Source organism: Notechis scutatus, chromosome 2, assembly GCF_049901735.1.
Source record: "Notechis scutatus isolate UNSWTSFEM ecotype Mainland chromosome 2, rNotScu1.2, whole genome shotgun sequence".
NCBI classification, from domain to species: domain Eukaryota; kingdom Metazoa; phylum Chordata; class Lepidosauria; order Squamata; family Elapidae; genus Notechis; species Notechis scutatus.
Window position 1 is genome coordinate 132,954,330 of NC_142010.1, and position 20,919 is coordinate 132,975,248.

The window sequence follows — 20,919 nt, forward strand, 5'->3', positions numbered from 1 at the left end:
GGATATCCAGACCAAAACTCACATAAAACTGCACTGCAGGTTGATTGTCCTAGAATTCAGCCTTATGCTATACAGGATATCAGGGCTGTCAAGCTTGCGGCCCAGAAGCCAGATGAGTCACACACTGGCCATGTCCACATCCAGTTTAGCGAAAGGGGAAAAAAGTTGTGATATGTCACGACAATGCTGTGACGACGCGAGTTTGACACTCCTGATCTATATGAATCAAATATCTGAAAATTTGTCATTTTGAAATTTCGTCTCTGAAAGTTATTCCATATCTACCTATCTACTTCGCCACCTCAAAGCAAAACCTGCTGTTGGTGAACTTGCTTTGGCTTCAAGCAGCTGGTGAACAAACAGGGCCAGATCCTGCTGTGGAGTATCAACCTCGAAAATATCCTCAAGGAATAATTGCACTTGGTAGTTTTAGTTAGCAGGTTTTCTATGTTTTATTTTAAATAGCAACTTTCTTTTTTCTGATTCCTCTGTTGGATTTTTAATAGATGTACTAAACTGGCAAATGGAGTTGCTTTAATGTTTTTAACCAAGCTGATGAAGGGTCCTTTTCTCATGTGCCAAACTCCAGTGTGTGTGTGCATATGGTTATTTGATTCTTAAGGAGTGAAAACTCTGGAGAAGGAACTATTCTTCTCTAGAGTTCCAACTGTCAGGCCTGGATTTACATGCGTTCAGCCTTAGGCTTAATTAGAAGCAGTGGTCATGTGTCTCTGTCTGAAATATTTGACAAAGGCGCTGGCAGCTTATTCTTCTACACAGGATCAGAGATACAGCTTGCCATATAACCAAAGAAGTATGAAACAAAATGTAAAGAAAAACCAATACAATTCAAGACTTTGCCAGTGCATTTGCCTGATATTCATCTGAAGAACTTTGTTTTGCCTGTAAAAAGAATAATTATCTTTCATTCTATAAAAGATGTATTAATTAAAGGATTATGTCTCCAGAAATGATTACAAAACATAACCTCTCAGTGTACCTCATATCTGGGGATTTAACAGGATTCTGAATAGAAAGCAAAATACTACTAATGAATATTACCTACTGTGTCAGAAATTTAAATAAGATCTGGTTGGTTGATTTTGGCTATTCCGAAATCATTTCCCTCTTTTCTTTGTTATTGCTCAAATTTAATTGATATAATCTTTGCACCCCTTCAAGAACCAAGGCAAGCTAATTTTGTTTTTCACAAAATTACATACTTTTGGTTTTTCCCCCTTCCCCTTACAAAGGAAAAACCAATTGAGACTTATCTCAACATTTTCTGCCTATCCTAGCAACAGAAATGTTGGTGGTTACACAGGACTAGTTGTTCCGTTCACGAGTTTAGTTGGGACTATTTTGAAAACTGCAAGCCTTTTCTCTGCAGACATGGCATCTTCCATCGTAATACACATCAAACCATCCTTGTGATGCTACTCCAGGTAGTTAGCATACTCATAGACCATGGCTGCTGTCAAGTCTGGGAAGCTTGGAAAGTTAAGCTAAATAACAGGAGCTTCCCCCCACTTTAAATACACATAGTTATTTTTGTACAGAAGCAATGGGCACTAGAACTAAGGATTCCATGTTACCAGGATCTCCCTGCTGCCCCTGTTGCCTCATTTGAGTCGGAAACTCCCATATGTCATCCTTTCAGAATTCTGTGACATTACATGGCTGATTCCTGCTTAAGTTTTATTTTTGGGGGGGAGGGAAACAATACAGCATTGTGGTTCTGCAGATATACCATCAGCTGTGTCCATAAGGCTGGACCGGTTGGATGCTTTGTGCATGCCCTTCACTATTCCTGATGGAGGAAGGTCAATAGCAGACGGGCGTGCAGAAGAGGCAGGTGTGGAGGTAGTTGCGGTAACATCCGGGGGAACTGAAAAATTCTCTGAAAAGAGGATCAAGGGAGAAAAGTCAGATTCAGGTTATTTCTTGTTACAAGGTAACCTAACAGGAAACTGGTTACCTTCACAATTTTTCCCTTCTCTGATGCAAGAGCATAAATCACAAAGGAGAGAGAACATGATGCATGCTGAGTTTCATTTTTACTTTCCATTTGGTTATACATGCCAATTCCCATTTCTGCTTTGGTAACCAACAGATCGCATTGTCTCTTTTCAAAGGTTAAAGAGACTATCTGAATTTTATTTAAGATGTCCACTGCAATGTTCAAGAGGCAGGGAAAAAAACAATACACTACACCATCCTCTTGCCTAGGTAAGAATTGTACCTAAGGGCAAGAGGAGAATTTTTGTCCACATAACTACTATTATAAACTGTAGGATTCTTTCAGATGGTTCAGTATAACTCAGCAAATGTGTGGTGGGAAAAGGTCACATAAGCTCTATAATTGATCTAGATAACTGCATGTAATAGAAAAAACTTAAACTGAATCCTTTTACAAACATACAGATTTTCACTAAGTTTCTAAATTGCAACAAAAACAATGATATTGACACTACGGATTAAAATAATTCTAGACTGAGTTATTGCAAACCCTCTCTTCATTTATATATCATTCTCTTGCCTTCTACTGAATTGCAATATAATTGTTTCTAATACACTGCTGAGAGCCATCTGGGTGACCTTGAGCCAGTCACTTTCTCTCAGTCCATGGAAGGACTCAATGGCAAAAGACTTCTGAAAAACCTTGACAAGAAAACTGCAGGGACTTTTTCAAGCAATCTCTAGGAACTGGACGTGATTGAACACAAGAAAAAAATATACACTACTAGTAATTGATAATTACACAGATTACATTTCTCTGTATAGTATTACAATAGATTATATAGCCATTAGAAGTCAAATATTCAATTTCTGTAGAAAGCATATTCTGATTACAGCACTGGTATATACAAATAATACAAGTTCATTTATATCCACACATGTATCATAAGCCACACAAATTAAAAGCTCGTACACAATTCACTTTATTAATGAATGTTATGCTCACCAATGTTATTAGTCACTAAACGTACAACTACTGAGATGGACAGAACGTGTATTATATGTACCTTGCCAAGTTGCTTTCTGCATTTTAATGTTGAATTGTTTTGGACTTCTAAATGTGGATACATATTTTCACTTGGATTAGGAACTGAAGGACAACAAGTTCCTCTCCAATATATAGACAGAGACATAAATATAAAATAGAAACATCATCCTGCTTTCAAACAGAGTCAGATTTTCACTGCTGCACTTGTTTAACTAATGCCAGTCTTTTCAGCCCATCTTTCAAAAGTGTTTTGATCACTAATAGCATCTACTTCAGTTTTGTCCAAGAGTCATTTCTCACTTGTGTGCAGTGGTTAGAAGAAAGAAACTCAGTGTTTAATCAGATGTCAGTCTGTGGGGAAATAGCTTCATATTTACTGCTGCTGTTGCTAACACCCACTGAATTCAGTTTTGGTCAATCCATGCTGAATTTGACACACGGCCATCAAAACAGTATGAAAACAACCTTTCAGAAAGGCCCATACTTCAGAACTAGAAACTTGATACTTGAAGAACAAGCATCTATACATATATAGATATTATATTATACTTCAAACCTAGACACGTATTGAACGAAAAATGGGATTTTTACTGCTTGAAATGTTTTCAAAATAATGAGCAAGTGCATGATCAATCAGTTGCTGTTCTTCTAACCACTGGTCTCTGTGCGTTGTGTTTATTAAATCAATCAATTAGGTTCTGTTGTTTTGAGGCTAACCATGACTGTCTTTTATAAATGTGAAAATGCCCTAACATTTTAGAATGTTCTTATATTTATAGCTGATGACTAGTATCTGTCTCTGTATTGTGCATTTCTTGGTTTTCTCTGAGCTTGTTTGTTTGCTTGCAGACATTTCAATACTCAACTAGATAACATCATCAGTGCAAGTGAGTGTACGGTTTTCTGTCCTTTATATGCAGTATATATAAATGTTACAGTATCTAGTTGTATAATGAAATGATTGCAAGTAAACAACTAAGCTCAGAAAATACCAAGAACTCAGCAGTGTAACTCTTCAGCTACAAATATTGGTATTTTTTTAATATTGAAATGCAATGTTATTACTGGAAACCTCACTTTTCATTAGGTATTCTCAATATTCCTAACATGTTTCTTACAAAAGAAAAAAAGCATTTTTAACATTCAATCTGACATCAGTTATTCAACAACTGAATAGCCATGAGTTCCAATTTGAAGGAACATTTTAATGAGAATCTCTTTATTTGAAGAAAGTGCGATTTATGGTGATGGACTTTTAAATAGGTAACACCCCACCCCCAAGTTTTCCATTTTAGAAAATGAGTCACATCCCAGTAAGTCAGTAAGAAAGAAAGAAAAAAAAAAGGGAAGGAAGGAAGACAGTAGCAACATATAGGTTGAAAGAAATAAAAGCAGCAATTAAGAGACACCAAGTATCTACACATGTCTGAAATCAATTAAGCCAAAGCAGACAGCACACAAAGACACAGGCACCCCCTGAGATGCAACAATATTGTTTGGGACATGTTAATACAGAAACACATATGATGGAGCCAAACAAACCCTACAAACTTTCACACAGCAGCACCAGCGGCAGGGAGCACCTCAGAGCGTCAAAAAACTGAGCCTGGGGTATCCAAATCTATATATGCCCCAACAAATATGTACTACTGAGCTGGGGGAAACTTATTTGTTTGCTAAATTTATTTGCTTCCTATCTCACCCTGGGGCTACTCTAGGAAGCTCAGGGTCTATGGTTCAAGATCCCCAAAAGCAATATAAAATTTTACTCAAGACAGGAGGGCTATTTCCTAGTTTCCTTCTTGAAAAGAGCTGAGATCAATAACAAAAAAAAAAAAAAAACCAGCCCGTTTTGTATACTAGTACTCAGTCACTGGAAAGGTATAAAATTTCTTCCTGGTGATAAGATCCCACTATTAAGCAAATGTCATTGTGGCATTTCTCTGATAAGATTTTTTTTAAAAAGGGCAGTGCCTCTGACTGATTAGGGAGCAGACATCTACAATAACACAGGACATGTGAATTATTATACTCTCTTCTGCTGGCTTGGAAGTGAAATGACCAAGTATAAAGAGCAGCTCCAAGCATCAGAAATACCAGTGGCATGAAAAAAAAAATAGCCAGGCTGCTGTGCAAATGTTTCATAGTGATTATGACAAAAGGCTTCTCCCTTTCTCTTTCCCTCTCTTCCAAAGGAGTCCTTTCTCCAAAATCATGCTTAACATTGCCAGACTTCTAGAAAAAGTTTGGAAATAATTTGAGCTTTAACATTGGGGAGATTTCTAAAGCTTTACAGAAAAATAAATATTCGAAATGTTTAAGTTACACTGTCCATATCCCCCCACCCCCCAGCTCCTACCTATTCGAGTATTGGCAAATACATCAGCTAGTGACCCACTGGTCCCTTTGCCTTCTCCATGGGATAGTGTAGAAGATGCTGATGAAGATGTGGATGACCCCTGAATAGATCGGTTGATCCATGACTCAGCATTCTGTAAGCTCTGATGCAATGCAGCAGATAGGGCAGCCTGGCGCCTGAGCGAACCTTCATCTTCGGAGGCAGAAGACGTGTCTGTGTGGGATCAGAAAAGGGAAGCACACTGCACTTAACATGCTCTTTTTGCAACCGAGGAAACACTGGCAAAGGCTCCGTACCACCCAATGCAGAGTGCACAAAGCATGGGTCAAGATGGAAGGAAGCTATTAGCAAGCCCACCAACTTGGGCCAGCTTGTTCCTTACTGCAAAGGAAAAGCAAGTAAAATGGTTGAAAACCCACCAGAAAAATATCCATACACCCAACTCTCACAGGTAAAATAGCCCTGCAGTCATCACCCTGCAAATTGCATGCTATGGAACCTGGCCTCAGTTTCCCCCAACCATTAACAATTCTGAAATGGAAAACATCGGAATCAACCCATATCTGAACATTTGTTTGGGAATAGACATTCTGGGAAATTTCGTATGGCCTATAATTATTGATTTGCAGATGAACACAGAGGAAGTAAAACTTCTTTTACATACTGAAGATGTATATGTTGAAGAATTCCTCCCAACCATCCCATTTTTTTAGTACCAAAAAAAACAACACCAGTATTGTACTATAAAATGTTGGCTATATTGTGGAATCATAAACATTGTAACAAAGAAGTGCTGTAGTATTCAACTATCTATGCAGTATGATTAATACTTAGGAATATTCAATCTGTTAATCTATGTACCTGTGTAATCTTTCACACAAAAGTATGCATATATTTCTGCATGTAAATATGTCACAATTGGTCCTTCAATACATCAATAATATCACTGTCTCATACAAATTCAGAACTTTAAAGTGGTAGTCATTTGAGCCAAAAAAAGGAAAGCCAGATATCTTTTTGCTACAACAATCATTTTCCCCCTAATGGATATTATTTTGATCCTGACGCATTCTTGACTAAGATGGGAAGCCACAGCTTTTTTCATCTCAGCCCTCTCACCATGATGTTAAAAGCAATTGCTAAAAACATTTACTGTTCTTCTCATCTGTTTACTTGCTACTTTCCCCTATTCCAGACCTATTTTTTTTTCTTTTTTCTGTCAATCATTATAAACATTTAAAAACTAGAGAAGCAAGAGTAATGTAATCAGGAGCCTAAAGAGCAAGATAATTATATGTGCACATCTAAATTTAAAACAATCTTCCTATCACCTTCACCTAGAACAGAGATGAGGTAATGGTGACTCTCCTGCTTGCTCTATAGAGCTGGAATGCATGACTGCTGCCTTATAATAAGATACCTCACTGATCCATCCACACATCTCTTCCAAATGGCACAAACTCAGGTTTTTCAGGTACTTGAACCTAAATATCAGGAACTAAAGAGCAAATTCTGCACATGAAAAACTAAATGTTCTGCTACTAAACTACAGCTCTTTCCACTGAAAAAAATGAATGGAAATGTGCAGCTTTTCTTAAAATATAAACCTGTGTATAAATACTAACACAGAGAAAAAAAATGAGAAATGTTGAATTGTCAATATGAAATTGTTGGGATTTTCATATTCAGCTAAATTCATGCAGTAATTTCTCACAAGCAGTTACTTTGATAAGATAATTGAGGAAGGACCCACATAAAGTTACTGCTGAATCTCAAATCAAGAATACATCAAATCATATGTGAAAAATACTAAAGCAAGCAACATATTATCAATGTCATGTGGCAACTGAAACAAGTCTTCGCAAAAAAAAAAATGAAAGAAGAAAGAAAAAGAAAAAAGAAAGCTCAACAACAAAATCCAGCTATTATTAAGTCTCCCTTATCAGGAATCTGATGTCTTTTAATATTGCCAGCAATAGCAATAGTACTTAGACTTATATACTGCTTCACAGCCCTCAACTAAGCGGTTTACAGAGTCAGCATATTTCCCTCAACAATCTAGGTCCTCATTTTATTGACCTTGGAAAAATGGAAGGCTGAGTTAACCTTGAGCCAGTGGGAATCGAATGGCCGAACTGCTAGCAGCCGGCAATCAGCAGAAGTAGCCTACAGTATTGCATTCCAACCACTGCGCCACCACAGCTCTTGCCCAACAATCAGGAGGGAAACTGGTCTAATGAGCAAGTGGCTGAGCTCACAGTCATAAGGATCCTATCCATTTCCTCAGGCCCAACAGATTCAAAGCATTCTTTATAACAACAGGCCAAGTTTTTTGCTCCAACCACCTACATGATATCTGTACCAAAGCTGGCATCTAACTGGGAAAAATTCAAATGATTTTTGTCTGACGCTTGCTCTGAAAATTCCCCAGCACAATTTTATAAGTGAATTGCCTGGTTTCTGATTTGCACTAGAAGGGCTTGGGTCACCCAGATCAAGGCTATTGGGAGGTAATCCATGGACACAATATTTTTAAAATATATATCCTCCTGGCTTCTATTAAAAATGTATATTCAAACCTGATTGAATGGGAATGTGTCTAAGTAAAATCTAATTTGAGGCCTGTACTTTAGCCAGAAGCAAAAATGAGCTCCACTTATAGCAAGTACCTACATCTGATCAACAAACAATATAAGGTTCTCCTGGGTGGCAACAATATTCCAAGCCAACATTGCATGGAAACTGATTAATTAGTGCAAGAAGAATAGTGAATTTATCCTCTCCATTAATAGAATTTAAAATAGCATGCTGGAAAGAAAAATGATTTAATCTGATCCTGAGGAATACATTGTTTTTCTTAGTACATTCAAAACTATCCTCTGGATAGGAAATTGAGCAGCTGGCTGCTGCCTTCATTTGATAAGCAGTGGGATCTAAAATTAATACAGGTACAAGTACCAAATAAGTTCAGAACATTCCATTCCTCTTCCAGCCCATGCGAATCCCATTCTGGAGATGGCCTGGGATTTTTTAGAACTAAACTAAACCTCACAACCAGAAGTGAATTCTTGTTTTCTGAGTATGGTGTAGAAATGGGACTGGACCACATGTACAGCATGGAAGCCCGTGTCCATTTGCAGGACTGATTTCACTTGAAGAACAGCTACATTAGTGTGGTCTGGAGAAGCAACAGAAGCCTCTAGAGTTCTCTGGAATGTTCTTTTCCCAGAATGTCAGGTTCTACATATTTTGAATTTAGACATTAAAGAAAATGATAGTTATTGTTGCAGAGCAAAACAAAATACTAAAATTTAAATGTCAAGACTGGCAAACACTTTTGCAAATTTAACTGCATATGCATATGTTGCAGGATTATATAACTGAACTACTAAAAAAAGAGGCCACATAAATAATTAAACATTAAAACAATCAATGCTGTGGAATAAAATTAGAGCTGGCAAAGACAATGTATGGCTGAATATAAAAGTACAATTATCCTCTCCTCATTTTTTTTTTTATTTTTTTTTTTTGCTGGGGCAAGGCTAAATTAGTAAATTTAATCTTGTTAAATCTAATAAAAGCATCATTTTAAAAGTTAAAAAAGACCAGCATGTATGTTGCTTTTTTCCTCTTTGGTGTCCCTGGAAATGAAAGTTTTTGATTTTAAGTCAATTATAGTTTTTCTCACCAACTTCAAATTTAATAATCATAACAGTAATAAAAAGGAAATGAGCCAGTGGGAATCGAATGGCCGAACTGCTAGCAGCCGGCAATCAGCAGAAGTAGCCTACAGTATTGCATTCCAACCACTGCGCCACCATAGCTCCTGCCCAACAATCAGGAGGGAAACTGGTCTAATGAGCAAGTGGCTGAGCTCACAGTCATAAGGATCCTATCCATTTCCTCAGGCCCAACAGATTCAAATCATTCTTTATAACAACAGGCCAAGTTGTTATAGAGGAAAAAGAAATCCTGGGAAATTATGATATAAACAGATAACCTCTCACACCTCAATTGTGATATTGCTTGAAATTATTTATCCCTTTATCAAAAACTCCTGATAGACGATAGTTCAACAATCCATTGTATTATTGTGTACATCTCTGTCCAATGTTGTATTATAATTCTTTGAGTCAAACTCCACCCTACCACTTGAAAAATCCATATTATTGATCTCCATATTATTGATAGATTTCAAATATAGGCATATAGTAAAGAAGAAAATATTAATCTTTAATACAGAGAGTTTCATATTCAATAGAACGGAAACTGGAACCAACCTTTGTTAAATATTCTCTGTGATGTACAATATATACTGAGCAATTTTCTTTTTGAATAAACCTCACTGACAATTAATTTCATATTATTTAAAGCCACCCTGCAGTGGTTTATCTGGACAAGATATTCAAAACTATTATTTCAGAGGGAAAAAAATATGTTATGTTTGCCATGATTTTAAGGTCAAACAATAATTCTCAATAGGAGCCGAATTCTCAAGTTCTTCATTTTAGCAGATGACCAAGTGCCCAATGATAACCCTGAGAGAAATAAAAAAACTACCTATTCCAACAAGTAAATCTAATGTGCAGCACAAAAATTTCATTGAATGCTGTTGCCTATAAAGGTACCTAAGGTCTTGCAAAATGTGAATCAACCTTGTAGTTGAACTCATCTTTATCACATTTATCTTTCTCCAAATACTTAAAATTGAATTGTAGATATGCCTCCTGCCATTTGTTTTTATTTGCATCAGGAAGCTGGATTCTAAGAGATGAAAATGGTTTTAAAATTGGAGGAAGAAACATAAATAAGCTGCACTACGCCTATGACGCTACTGATCGCTGAAGATGCAAATGATCTGCAAGCTCTAGTAAGGGAAATCTAGGGACACAGTGAATAAATAAGACTAAAATTAAATATAAAGAAGAGCAACTAATGACAATCAGCCTTAGAACTGACAATGAATAAACTGAAGTGGTAGATAGATTCTGTCTTTTAGGACTATCAGCAGTAAAGAAACTAGCAGTTAAGAAACATGTCACAGACTATCATGTGGTAAGAGTAGAAGTGGACACCTTGGAAAAAATATTCAGGTAACATAATGTATCTATACCAACAAAGTTCAAAATTGTATAGGTAATTTACCCTTTTTGAACTCAGTGGTGGAAAAGACTTCTTCTGCGAATGCATGAATAGCCAAGAAACAAATGGATCACAGTACATAGTTCAGGGGTCCCCAACCACCGTCCGCGGACCGTACCGTCCGTGGAACAAGTCCTACCGGGCGCTGGTTTGCTGGTCGCCATTTTTTGATGAAAAAGTGCTTCCGGTGAGCTTTTCCGGTAGAAAGCTCACCGGAAGCACTTTTTCATCAAAAGATGGCGGCACCCAGCTAATGCCGGTACCGGGCCGCGCCATAAAAAGGTTGGGGATACCAGGCCGCGGCATAAGAAAGGTTGGGGATCACTGACATAGTTGTCACTCATATAAACTATCAGGCTAGAGTTAAGATACTCTGGGCACATATGAATATTAGTTCTTTTGAGAATATTGGAAAGATGGAAGGAAAGAGGAAAGACCAACAGCAAGGTGGAGAGACTGAATCACTGTGGTGATAAACATACACCACTGGAAGACCTGATAGGTCAGAAAAACCTGAAGAACAAATCATCCACACACACCCCCAAAAAAGTCAATACCAATTTGATGGCATATAATCAACAAGTTCAGTTGAGAAAGTTACCTGATAATTTTTACACTGTACCAAAATAAATAAGAGAATCAAAACACAATGCAACTCATGCCCAAAATGATGATAATATGGTTAATTATATATAAGCAATATTTAATTATTTCTCTTTTAGTCATATTACTGTTTGGATAACTTTGGGGTGGACCATGGATCATGGTCTCTGTGAAACCACATGGAGTCTTAGTTTTGAATTTCCAAAAAATGTACACCATTGCTTTAAAATTCGTAAGTTCTCTTCCCCATGAGTGAGAAGGAGGTGAGATATGGAAGAAAGCCTGAAGTTTACTGGTATTTTTTGATTGGGAAATCAAAGTTTTTGTTATATCTGAATTGACTCATGGTCAACTATTATGGTTACTTCTGGTACAAGCTACAATACATTCTTTTACTCTACTTGTACAAGATATGAAATCCCGAATCCACTACTAAATCTATCTATACCAGGATGGCTTATGGCAATAGCTAATGTCCTATTTATTTAGTACATACACAGCACTCTACTGTAAAGCACAATGCAAGATGAGCTGGATAGTTAGATACATTTTTTGGCAGGGCAGAATAAAATATACTTTGACCTTGAATCTTTGTTATATATGTAGTTGTTTTGCTCATGTGTTGCTTGACATGTCTTAGTAATATGTAAGGCACACAATGGACTCCTACAAATGGATAGGGTGAAGTAATATAACCTCATGACATTAGGGAATGAATTCAGGCTTACAAAAGAAATAAGAAAGCTGTAATTCAAGCCTTCTGAAATAATCTGAATATTTGTACAATTAGATCACACATGAATAATTTGGGAACCTCCAAACTGATCTACGTGCTGCAAATCTGCCCGCCCCCTGCCCCCCACATATAACATATGCAATATTCTACATTTGATCCAAACAAGAGAAATTGTTAAGATTTATTATAGTCTCAGGGTGGCTTGTACATAATAAAAATATGGACAAGTTTATGTATCAGAAAAAATATTAAGATGTTTAACGAAGGAGATTATTTCTTCAAAACCACACAAGAAAATTGACACAAGGAAGCATAACAACATAAGTAAAAAAAAATACTAGTGCTATGCAAAAATTGGGAATATGTATCGTTTTCAATCTAAAACAACTGTATCAAGTTCAAAGTATCGTACTGTACTTTAGAAATGAGAGATAGCCTCCATCAAATAAAAATAGTTCTTTTGCCTTGAAACTTGGCACCTGACTTTCATAGGTGAGAAAAACTGTTCACATAAGCATGTACATCTAAACATTGCTAGTATGCTTGTGGAAGCGATATTTTGAGAAATCATTCTTGGGAAGAAAAAAAAGTAGTCCACTAAAATTCCAATATTATTATACTGTATTTCTGCTTTAAAATCTGAATGAAGCTCCTCTGTAACAGTCACTTCACAGTAAATAATGATAGTATTACATTTGAATGAAAAAAGAACATAGTCAATGACACTTATTTGCAGTTTAATGTAGATACGAGCATTGCCTTTTTATGTGTCACTATTATTTAATCCTAAAATAGACAACTGTGGCTAATTCCTTGGCAGCAAACTCTATTGAGCTTAATGGGCTTCCTTCTAAGTCAACATTCATAGGATGACAGTTTGTCTTTGACACCCACTAATCCTATTTTCCCACCGCTATAAACCAACATTTCATCTTAATATTATCCTCAACCTTCTGTCTTTCAGATGCTTCAGCTTGTGAAATTCTTAACTCCAAAAATAATGCTGGCTGGGAAGCCTGGGAACTGAAGTCTAAAGTATCTGGAGAGTATGAGTGAAGTAAAGCGGCTTTAAGCATGGACCAGGTACTCCAGCTTTTCCTGTTTGAGCTACAATACTTGTTAGTCTCCATGGAGTAGGAAACCAAACCAACTTTGGGAAGTCGCTTGAATTCCTTCCTATTTCTATAATCTGAGGTTTGACAGGCCTCTACCTTCCTGGCCTTCTGAAAAGCACTGAAGGCCTAACTTTTCCTCCCCAAGTGCTGGGATAGGATAAGGTGACTTCATGACGGAAGCTTGACATGGCAAACAGGTTTTTGTTTTTAACATTTAATAGTTCTAATAGTTTTGATACTGTTTTTTATGCTGTTTTATTTCTGCTATCGTTTTAATTCTTGATTGGGAGCCACCCAGAGTTTGAAATAGATTGGGCGGCTGTATAAATGTTTTAAATACATAAACAAAAAGTAATGAATTCAGCTTTTGCTTTTAGACGTGGTTCTGTTTGAACTGTGCACTAAGCACCCTTGCACACTCAGACGAATATACCCAAGCAAATCCATGGAAACCCCCCTAGCAAGGCCGTCCCCAAATACACATTGATAAAGTGTCTTTTCGAACACGAATCACTGTTCAGTTTTTACAATCAGCTGTGACTGAGAAACACGCTTTCTAAGAAGCCAAGAATCATGAGTCCTGGAAGTAAGTAGGCCATTGAGTTAGGGAATATTACAGTGCCTACTTTGCAAGTCCCAGCTTGCAACAGTTCTTCACTTTCCAAATAGAAAAAAAAGCCCTGGGTTTGTTTGTTTTTGTTTTTGTTTTGGTTTGACAACGTTCAAATACAGTTGTCGGAGCTGTTACAGTAATACGAAAACCAGAAATTCCACAGATGATATTCTACTCGTTTGTCTCTTCAGAGGTTTTGCATTTTAAAATATATTCAGTTTTGATAATCATATAACTTGCCTGTCTACCATCTCTGCTACTGCAGTTCCTTGTGACCAGAAATAAATTGATAGGCCCCAGTCTGGAGATATGATGATACTCCAAAGCAGTGCTAGAAATATAGTCAACTCTCACCCTGCTGTGAAGCTGCACTTTCTTCCCATCCTAAGAGAAAATTCATAATGCTGCAGTCTTGCTTTTGTACACGACCTCTTTTCTATTGTCCTTATTTGTTGCCAAAACCTGCAGAAAAGACCTGGTTCACATTTCGGGTCTCATAATCCAAAGCCTCTAACACCTCTGGAGAATACCCGCAGCACCTCTGGAGTATACCCGCACCATCCATCTTTTTCAGGAAAATCGACACCATTTTTCAACCTCAGTGTACATGTATCTAAAAATGTAATTTAATCAGGTCTTTCAGGCCAATGTAATAGAGGCAAGAGTTCTCATTGAGATCTCCCTCCACACCAACACTAACCAGAAGTGGCCTTAGAGGAAGGAAAAGAACAACTGTGAAACAGTGACCCTGATCCTAACCTCAGAGCCAGTCCAAAAAGATATAATGGCTGATAGTATCATCTCCATCCTGAGCCCTCCAAAGGTCATCCATGAGTGCAACCAATGCCCTAACAATAATATAGTTCAGTCTAAACCCAATTTGAAAGGGTCCAGATAAACTGCCTCAACCAGGACCTTGAAGCTAAGGGCCCACCACCCTTTCTACAGCCTTCCTTGAAAAGGGTGAAGGGGAATGCTAATTGCACCTACGAAGAACCTTGGTTAATGGTACAGTTGAAGACATGTTCTCAAATATGCCAACAGTGATCACTAAACTATAGTGATTTCCACTGGAAAAAAGGCATATGAAAGCTTGTACATTAGAAATAATGGCATGCTAAAAAGTGATTAACAGCAATTTTGTTTAGGGACTAGTGTCTGAAAAATAGTAAGTAATGATGGTCTCACTCCCAAAGGAAGAAGAATGGTAGTATTCTTCCCATCCTTCTCAAGACTGGTAATAGACATAACGGGGTAGATGTGAAGGGGATAAGGTAGGAGTGGACTGGTTGGACTGGTTCTGTAGAACCAGTTGTATTGATTCTGCGCAGTTTGGAGAACTGGCAAATCATGCCACTGGCTGGCCCCTCCCCTCCCCACCCACCCACTCCTTACCTGGTATGCGCACCATCAAACTTGCCTGCGTTTGGTAAATTGCTATTTTTCCTTTTTTTTTTCCCCCCGACCATCAGCTGTTCTGCTGTGCCAAGAGATTTAGATTAGCTAGAAAGCAGGAAATCATTCGATTTCTTGCTTTCTAGCTAATCTAAAAGCAGAGCTGAACCTTCCTTAGGACTGAAGCTTCTATTTTTCAGTGCAGACTCAGGAAGCAGGTTGCAGAACGATAGATCTCTGAGTGAATCTGTGATTCTGTGAGCATCTCAATCTGCCTGCCTGCTTTGCTGATTTGGGGTAAAAGTTGCTCTTTTTTATTAAAAAAAAAATCAATATTTACATACATGGTGTGTTGTGAGTTAGTTTTGTGAGTTTACTTGCTAGCAAATTTTATAAGTTTGCTTGCAATCAAATTTTATGTGATAGACTCAGATAGCAGATTGCAGAAAGACAAGATCTCTGAGTGAATCTGTGATTCTGTGAACAACTCAATCTGCCTGCCTGCTTTGCCTGATTTTGAGTAAAAGTTGCTCTTTTTTCAATTAAAAATTCAATATTTACATAATTATTTATAATATTTACATATAAGCCATGCCCATCCAGTCACATGACTAAGCGACACCCAGTCAGCAAGCCACGCCCACTCAGTCACATGACGAAGCCACACCCACAAATTAGGCCACACCCAAGAACCAGTTGTTAAGAAATTTGAATCCCACCCCGGGGCAAGGTCCCTTTCCGATCCATTGCCATTTGAGAAAGCAGATACTTTTATGCTACCTAACTGTATGGTAAACTAAAAATACAGGACATTTTCTCCCTGTACGCTATTTATTCATTACATTTCTACATCACTCTCCGGAAACATGAGAAATCAATTGGATATGGAAATCAAGTTCACCTGGCCTTTGTTTTTATTGGAGTGAGAAAAAACACAAACCTAGGAATAAAGAAAAGGCACTACTAGAAACACATTTAACACAGTTCCTTTCTTCATTCATGTTTCCAACTGACAAGAGGAAGGCGCTGTCAGTCTTACAGCAAGGGGATCTGAAGCTATTTCATTGTCTGTGTTGATTGGAAATCTCAACAAATAGGGAATGCCACATTCTCTATGAACAATAATCTCCATTCATCTATTTCACATATCAACCACTCGATCATTAGCAATGACTGTTTAAAAAAAAAGATAATATCAGGTATATTATCCAGACAAGTGTGTATATGGAACACATACACACTTCTCAATTCTTCAACACAGAATCCCAGCACATTAATGAAATTTATTCCGATGAGATTAATAGTAGATATGTTTTCTGTGCACATTGTTAGGAATATTGTGGATCAATAAAATAAATGACATACATGCATTCTATTTCATTTGTTAAAGCAAACGAAAGTATATTTGGGGAGACAGCAATCTTCAAAAGGTGAAAATTATTTTAAAAGCAAAAAGGAAGTTGGTGTTCATAAAGTGTCCTTTAAAGGGAAAGAAGGTACATGTTTCATATGTAAAAAATATTTTTCTAAATATGACTCATTCATCAAACAAAAAGTTAGTACAAATTCAAGTTCTCAGAAAGGAAATCAATTGATTCCCAGTTGATTTCTAACCTGGAGGCGTGCAGGCATCAGCTGGAGACTGTACAAACGTAGAGCGCCTTTTTGTGGGCATAGGCAAGGCCATCTTCTGTTCCTTATGTTTTGCCAGTGCAGCTTGCACTGCCTCTGTATGGATGTCTGAAAAATAGAAGCAAATCTGTAAGAAAATAAGAAGAGCATTGCCTGGTAAGAGCAGAGCCTTCAATCATATGTCTAAAACAGACGTATCCTTTTATGGCCATTTAGCAAACTGATCATGAAGCCATATAGCAAGGTTAAGCATATAATTGCTAACAACAGAAGCTGAACAAAGGTGTATCAATTAATACCTGGGTTTTTTTAGGCACACCCTACACATAGTGCCTTTGAAAGTTTCGCTGATTTCACAGAATATGAACTTCTGTTGATCAATGGGATAGAATATTTTAAGACAAGAAACATTTATACTTGCATGCTTTTCTGAAGAAAATTTCATATGACTAAAATGAATTATTAAACATATTTAATGGGTAAGATTGTGGTTACAGCCAGAGTGTAGAGATTTTTTCCCTTTAGGAATATTCTTCTTTTTCTACAGCTCTTATGTCTCTAACCAACTGATCCACAGAATTGGAAATCTTTTCGAATAACATGGGCTGACAGTCACTATGCTGATTCGGTGATGAATATAATTTCCTTTCTCATTCTTGAAGCAGGAATTTCTGATATAGTATTATTGTGTGTAAATTAAAGCTAAACATACATGATCTGATTTCTAATTCAACATTTCACATAAATTTGACATATTCTCCATTAATGTTAATATTTAGAAGATTTCCATTTTACAAAATTAATCATACTGAGATGTTTGAATTTGCAGAAATGCAAATGTCTAGATGCACAAAACATCAATAGAAGTTGAAAACACAATAGCTGAAGAATAATGAAGAAAAGATGTTAACAGCCCTTCACATCTCTTAAAGTTAGATAAAACACAGCTTTTTAATTGGAGAAATCTACAACTATTTTAACACAACTGACTGCCTGGTTTCAAAGGCCTATTACAGTTTTTAAATTCAACAGTAATCTGTTGAACAATATGCTCCAGAAGAACGACTTCAGCAAGATGACAGGGACAAGGTCATAAAGTCTGCAGGAGGTTATCCAAAAATAACAGAGTTCATGCTGAATGTGCTATTTTACTCAATATGACTCATTTGGACAACCACAATAACACAGTGCTAAGATGAAACCAACACAACATGATTCATTCATTCATTCTGGAGCACAATAAGAAGGAACATATGAAAGCAAAAGTTCATCTTATCCAGAAGGATTTTTTAAAATGCTTGTGCGTTCAAGGTCTGAATACATTTGTAGCTAAAAGTGACTTTTCATATAATTCATATTGACTGGCAACTGTGAAAAAGATTCAAATTCATAGGTACAGATAAAACATTTCAGTAATAGATTGATTATGTGAAGTACCTAAAGTAAGAACATCACTTGTAAAGTAAGAATATTGATGACAATTGCAGATTACTCATATGTCAACAACGCTAAGAAATTCCCTCAATTTTAGGAAATTTCAGGTCCAAAACATGTACAGAATTTATTCGAATCCACTATGGCAAAATCTTGCAAAATCTTTTGTACTTTGCTGAAATACTTAGATTGGCTTGAATTTAAATATTTAGTTTTCAACTGTTTTGTTATAAGAACTACTCTTATTGAATGTGCCACATCCAGATTCCCAATCTGGAAATCCCATATGTGCAGCAAGAACGGAGCTGTTATGTCTATGGAGATTCTCAATCATTCAGGTCATGGTTGTCTCAAAAGTGATTTTCCAAAAGGAGACAATAACAACCACCACCTTTGGGATAGAGCTGATGCAGAAAATACTCAGGTTCCTCTGCCCTGACTACCAGTATAAAAGCACTGCAGATTATGAATAGTTTTTAAAAGTATAAATGAGTACTATTTTAGCAATAGCAATAACATTTAGGCTTATATATTGCCCCATACTGCTTTACAGCATTCTCTGATCAGTTTACAATGAAGAAGCAGTATTTGCATATTGCCCCCAACAATCTGGGTCCTCTTTTTACAGACCTCAAAAGGATGGAAGGCTGAGTCATCCTTGAGCCGTTCAGAATCGAACTCCTGGAGTGACCAGTGAATTAGTTTGCAATACTGCATTCTAACCACTGCACCGCCAGGCCTCCATCTTGCAGAAAATAGGTTTCTTTTTTAGACTCCTTCAATTCTTACCGAAGTTCAAATATAGGTGAAGCAAGAGGCTAATTTCAAGAAGATCAGAATTCCTCAGTAACATACAATGACTACAAAAGCTCAGGATAGAACAGCAGCTGGAAACAGTATATAGAAGACGTCAGAGTCGCAGAGTCACTCTTAGGTGAGAATCTTATGTAATCTCCAAACTTAATATTCATAAGCAGTGAAAAGAAATGTCTCAACAGCGTGAGCTGAAGCCCACCATGCTAATTTTTCTCATATGAAATGGAGGTTGATCTTTACTGTGAGAAGCCATATGCTTGCTAACTAACTACTGTGAAAAGAAGACACTTACATTGTGTAATCAGAGTATGGACTCTTGTTCAAAGGAAAAAAGGTAGATATATAAAAACATAGTTAAAAAAGCAAGTGATTTTTATATTATAAGTATATTGGACAGTTTAGAGTAGAAAACTGATCCAAAGTCATCAAGTGGATTTTGTTATTTTTAAAAGGCCTAAATATGTGCTTCCTACTAAACAATTGACTCTTGATAATCAATTCTTGAAGCATCTCAAAAAAGCACTTCAAAAGATGCTTAAAGGGCATAAAGGCTTTTTCTCACCTATAATATGAAACTAGTGAGAAATCAGCTTTTCAATCTGGCACTGCAGCAAAGCTGATATATCTGTTATAGGTAAAATATAACAACTTATTCAATGAGGACTTGGCATGCTGCTCATATATAGAAATATTCATGTGCATCTATCTTCATGTGGTCGGGGACACAAATGTTAATATGCATGTGACAGTGTCATTACACAAATGTTACAATTTATGCACATGTGTCATAAATTGGGATGTAAATATGTAGTGCAATTGTTGGAAGGCTTCAACACGACTCTGTCATTTTGATATTACTAAGGTTGCTGCATATATTGTTGGGCATTTTTAAAACTGAAACTAAGGAAATTAGTATTTAGTAAATTATTACTACTAAATAAAACATCCCATAATCCTGGCAGTGTTTTGATCATGTATTGTGTAGCATTCAAGTTATACACAATTAAAATGCAACAGGTTTTGGATTAGGAGATCATACAGAGCCACAAAAATGACCTTGGACAAACTGTTACAAAAACGAAAACATGCTTTAAGCCCAGGAAACAGAGAAAGTGTTAGAAATAAACTGAGATTACTTTCACCCCAATTCATTGGGGTATAAGCAAGAGAGAAGGGAAAACTCAGGCTTTCAATATTTTGTAATCATATCAACTCCACAGTCAAATTTGAAGAGTCCGTTTCTGACCTGGTATACCTCAGAGGACTGATGGATGCTAACACAGATATTAATTTGGATAATTTTAAACATTATTATACATGTGTCACCTTTGGGCCTGTCGCCTTTGATCCGTTTCAAAACTGACAACATCAACAAAGTAAATTCACTATCATTCATAATTTGTGAACATCTAATGACCCAGTTGGCCTTCTCTTTTTCCCTCCTGTAGCACCCTCAGCATTTCATAACTAATTTTTCTATTTATTGTTTACTCAAAGCTACTAAGGTACATTTGGTTCAAAGTTCAGGTGATTTTGCAGCTTCCTTACCAGACCGGTAGCGTTCGTCTCTGGCTCCCCCAGAGCGTCCTCGGTGATATTTAGATGAAGATGGTGCAGGAACCGCAGATGGAGTTGGTGTCTGACTGCGGGATTCTTTTTGTAAACCTGTTTCAACCCCTGTGGGAATATTTTTTAAAAATACATTTTGTCAGGAAACTGAAGTGGACATATTTGGGACAGTGTTAACAAACTTTACTGGTTTCACTATGTAACCGTTTGGAGTCTTATTAAATTTAAAATTGACATATATCAATATATGACATTCTTTTATTGAAATTATTGAAACAATGCTTTGAAAGATCTTCCTTTGAGTGTACATATAGCCACAATTTTCAGTAGATAGAAAGTGAATGCTCAGTAAAGAAAGTAGAAAAGGTGACTAAGAAAATTTATATTTGGCACTTCAAATTACTTCATGAGGCAGCAATCCAAGAATATTTTCACAATACTGATGGTTCTATGTATAATCACAGATATATATTTCATATATGGATATAAAAATGAGAA

The 20,919-nt window shown here is 36.7% G+C and overlaps 1 protein-coding gene across 3 annotated transcripts in view; it reads right to left on the bottom strand.

Annotated features, from left to right (window-relative positions):
- The window catches only part of DIP2B (DIP2 acetate--CoA ligase B (putative)), a 190,777-nt gene that overhangs the window by 50,066 nt on the left and 119,792 nt on the right, over positions 1-20,919 (bottom strand). For 2 of the 3 annotated variants that reach the window (XM_026679973.2, XM_026679972.2), the window contains exons 3-6: positions 20,401-20,529; positions 16,585-16,710; positions 5,367-5,579; positions 1,751-1,900 (exon numbers count right to left, since the gene is read on the bottom strand). In XM_026679973.2, coding sequence (XP_026535758.1) covers positions 1,751-1,900; positions 5,367-5,579; positions 16,585-16,710; positions 20,401-20,529 — 618 coding nt within the window. The remainder of the gene's footprint in view (positions 1-1,750; positions 1,901-5,366; positions 5,580-16,584; positions 16,711-20,400; positions 20,530-20,919) is intronic. The other variant, XM_087956238.1, reaches the window with a different exon arrangement.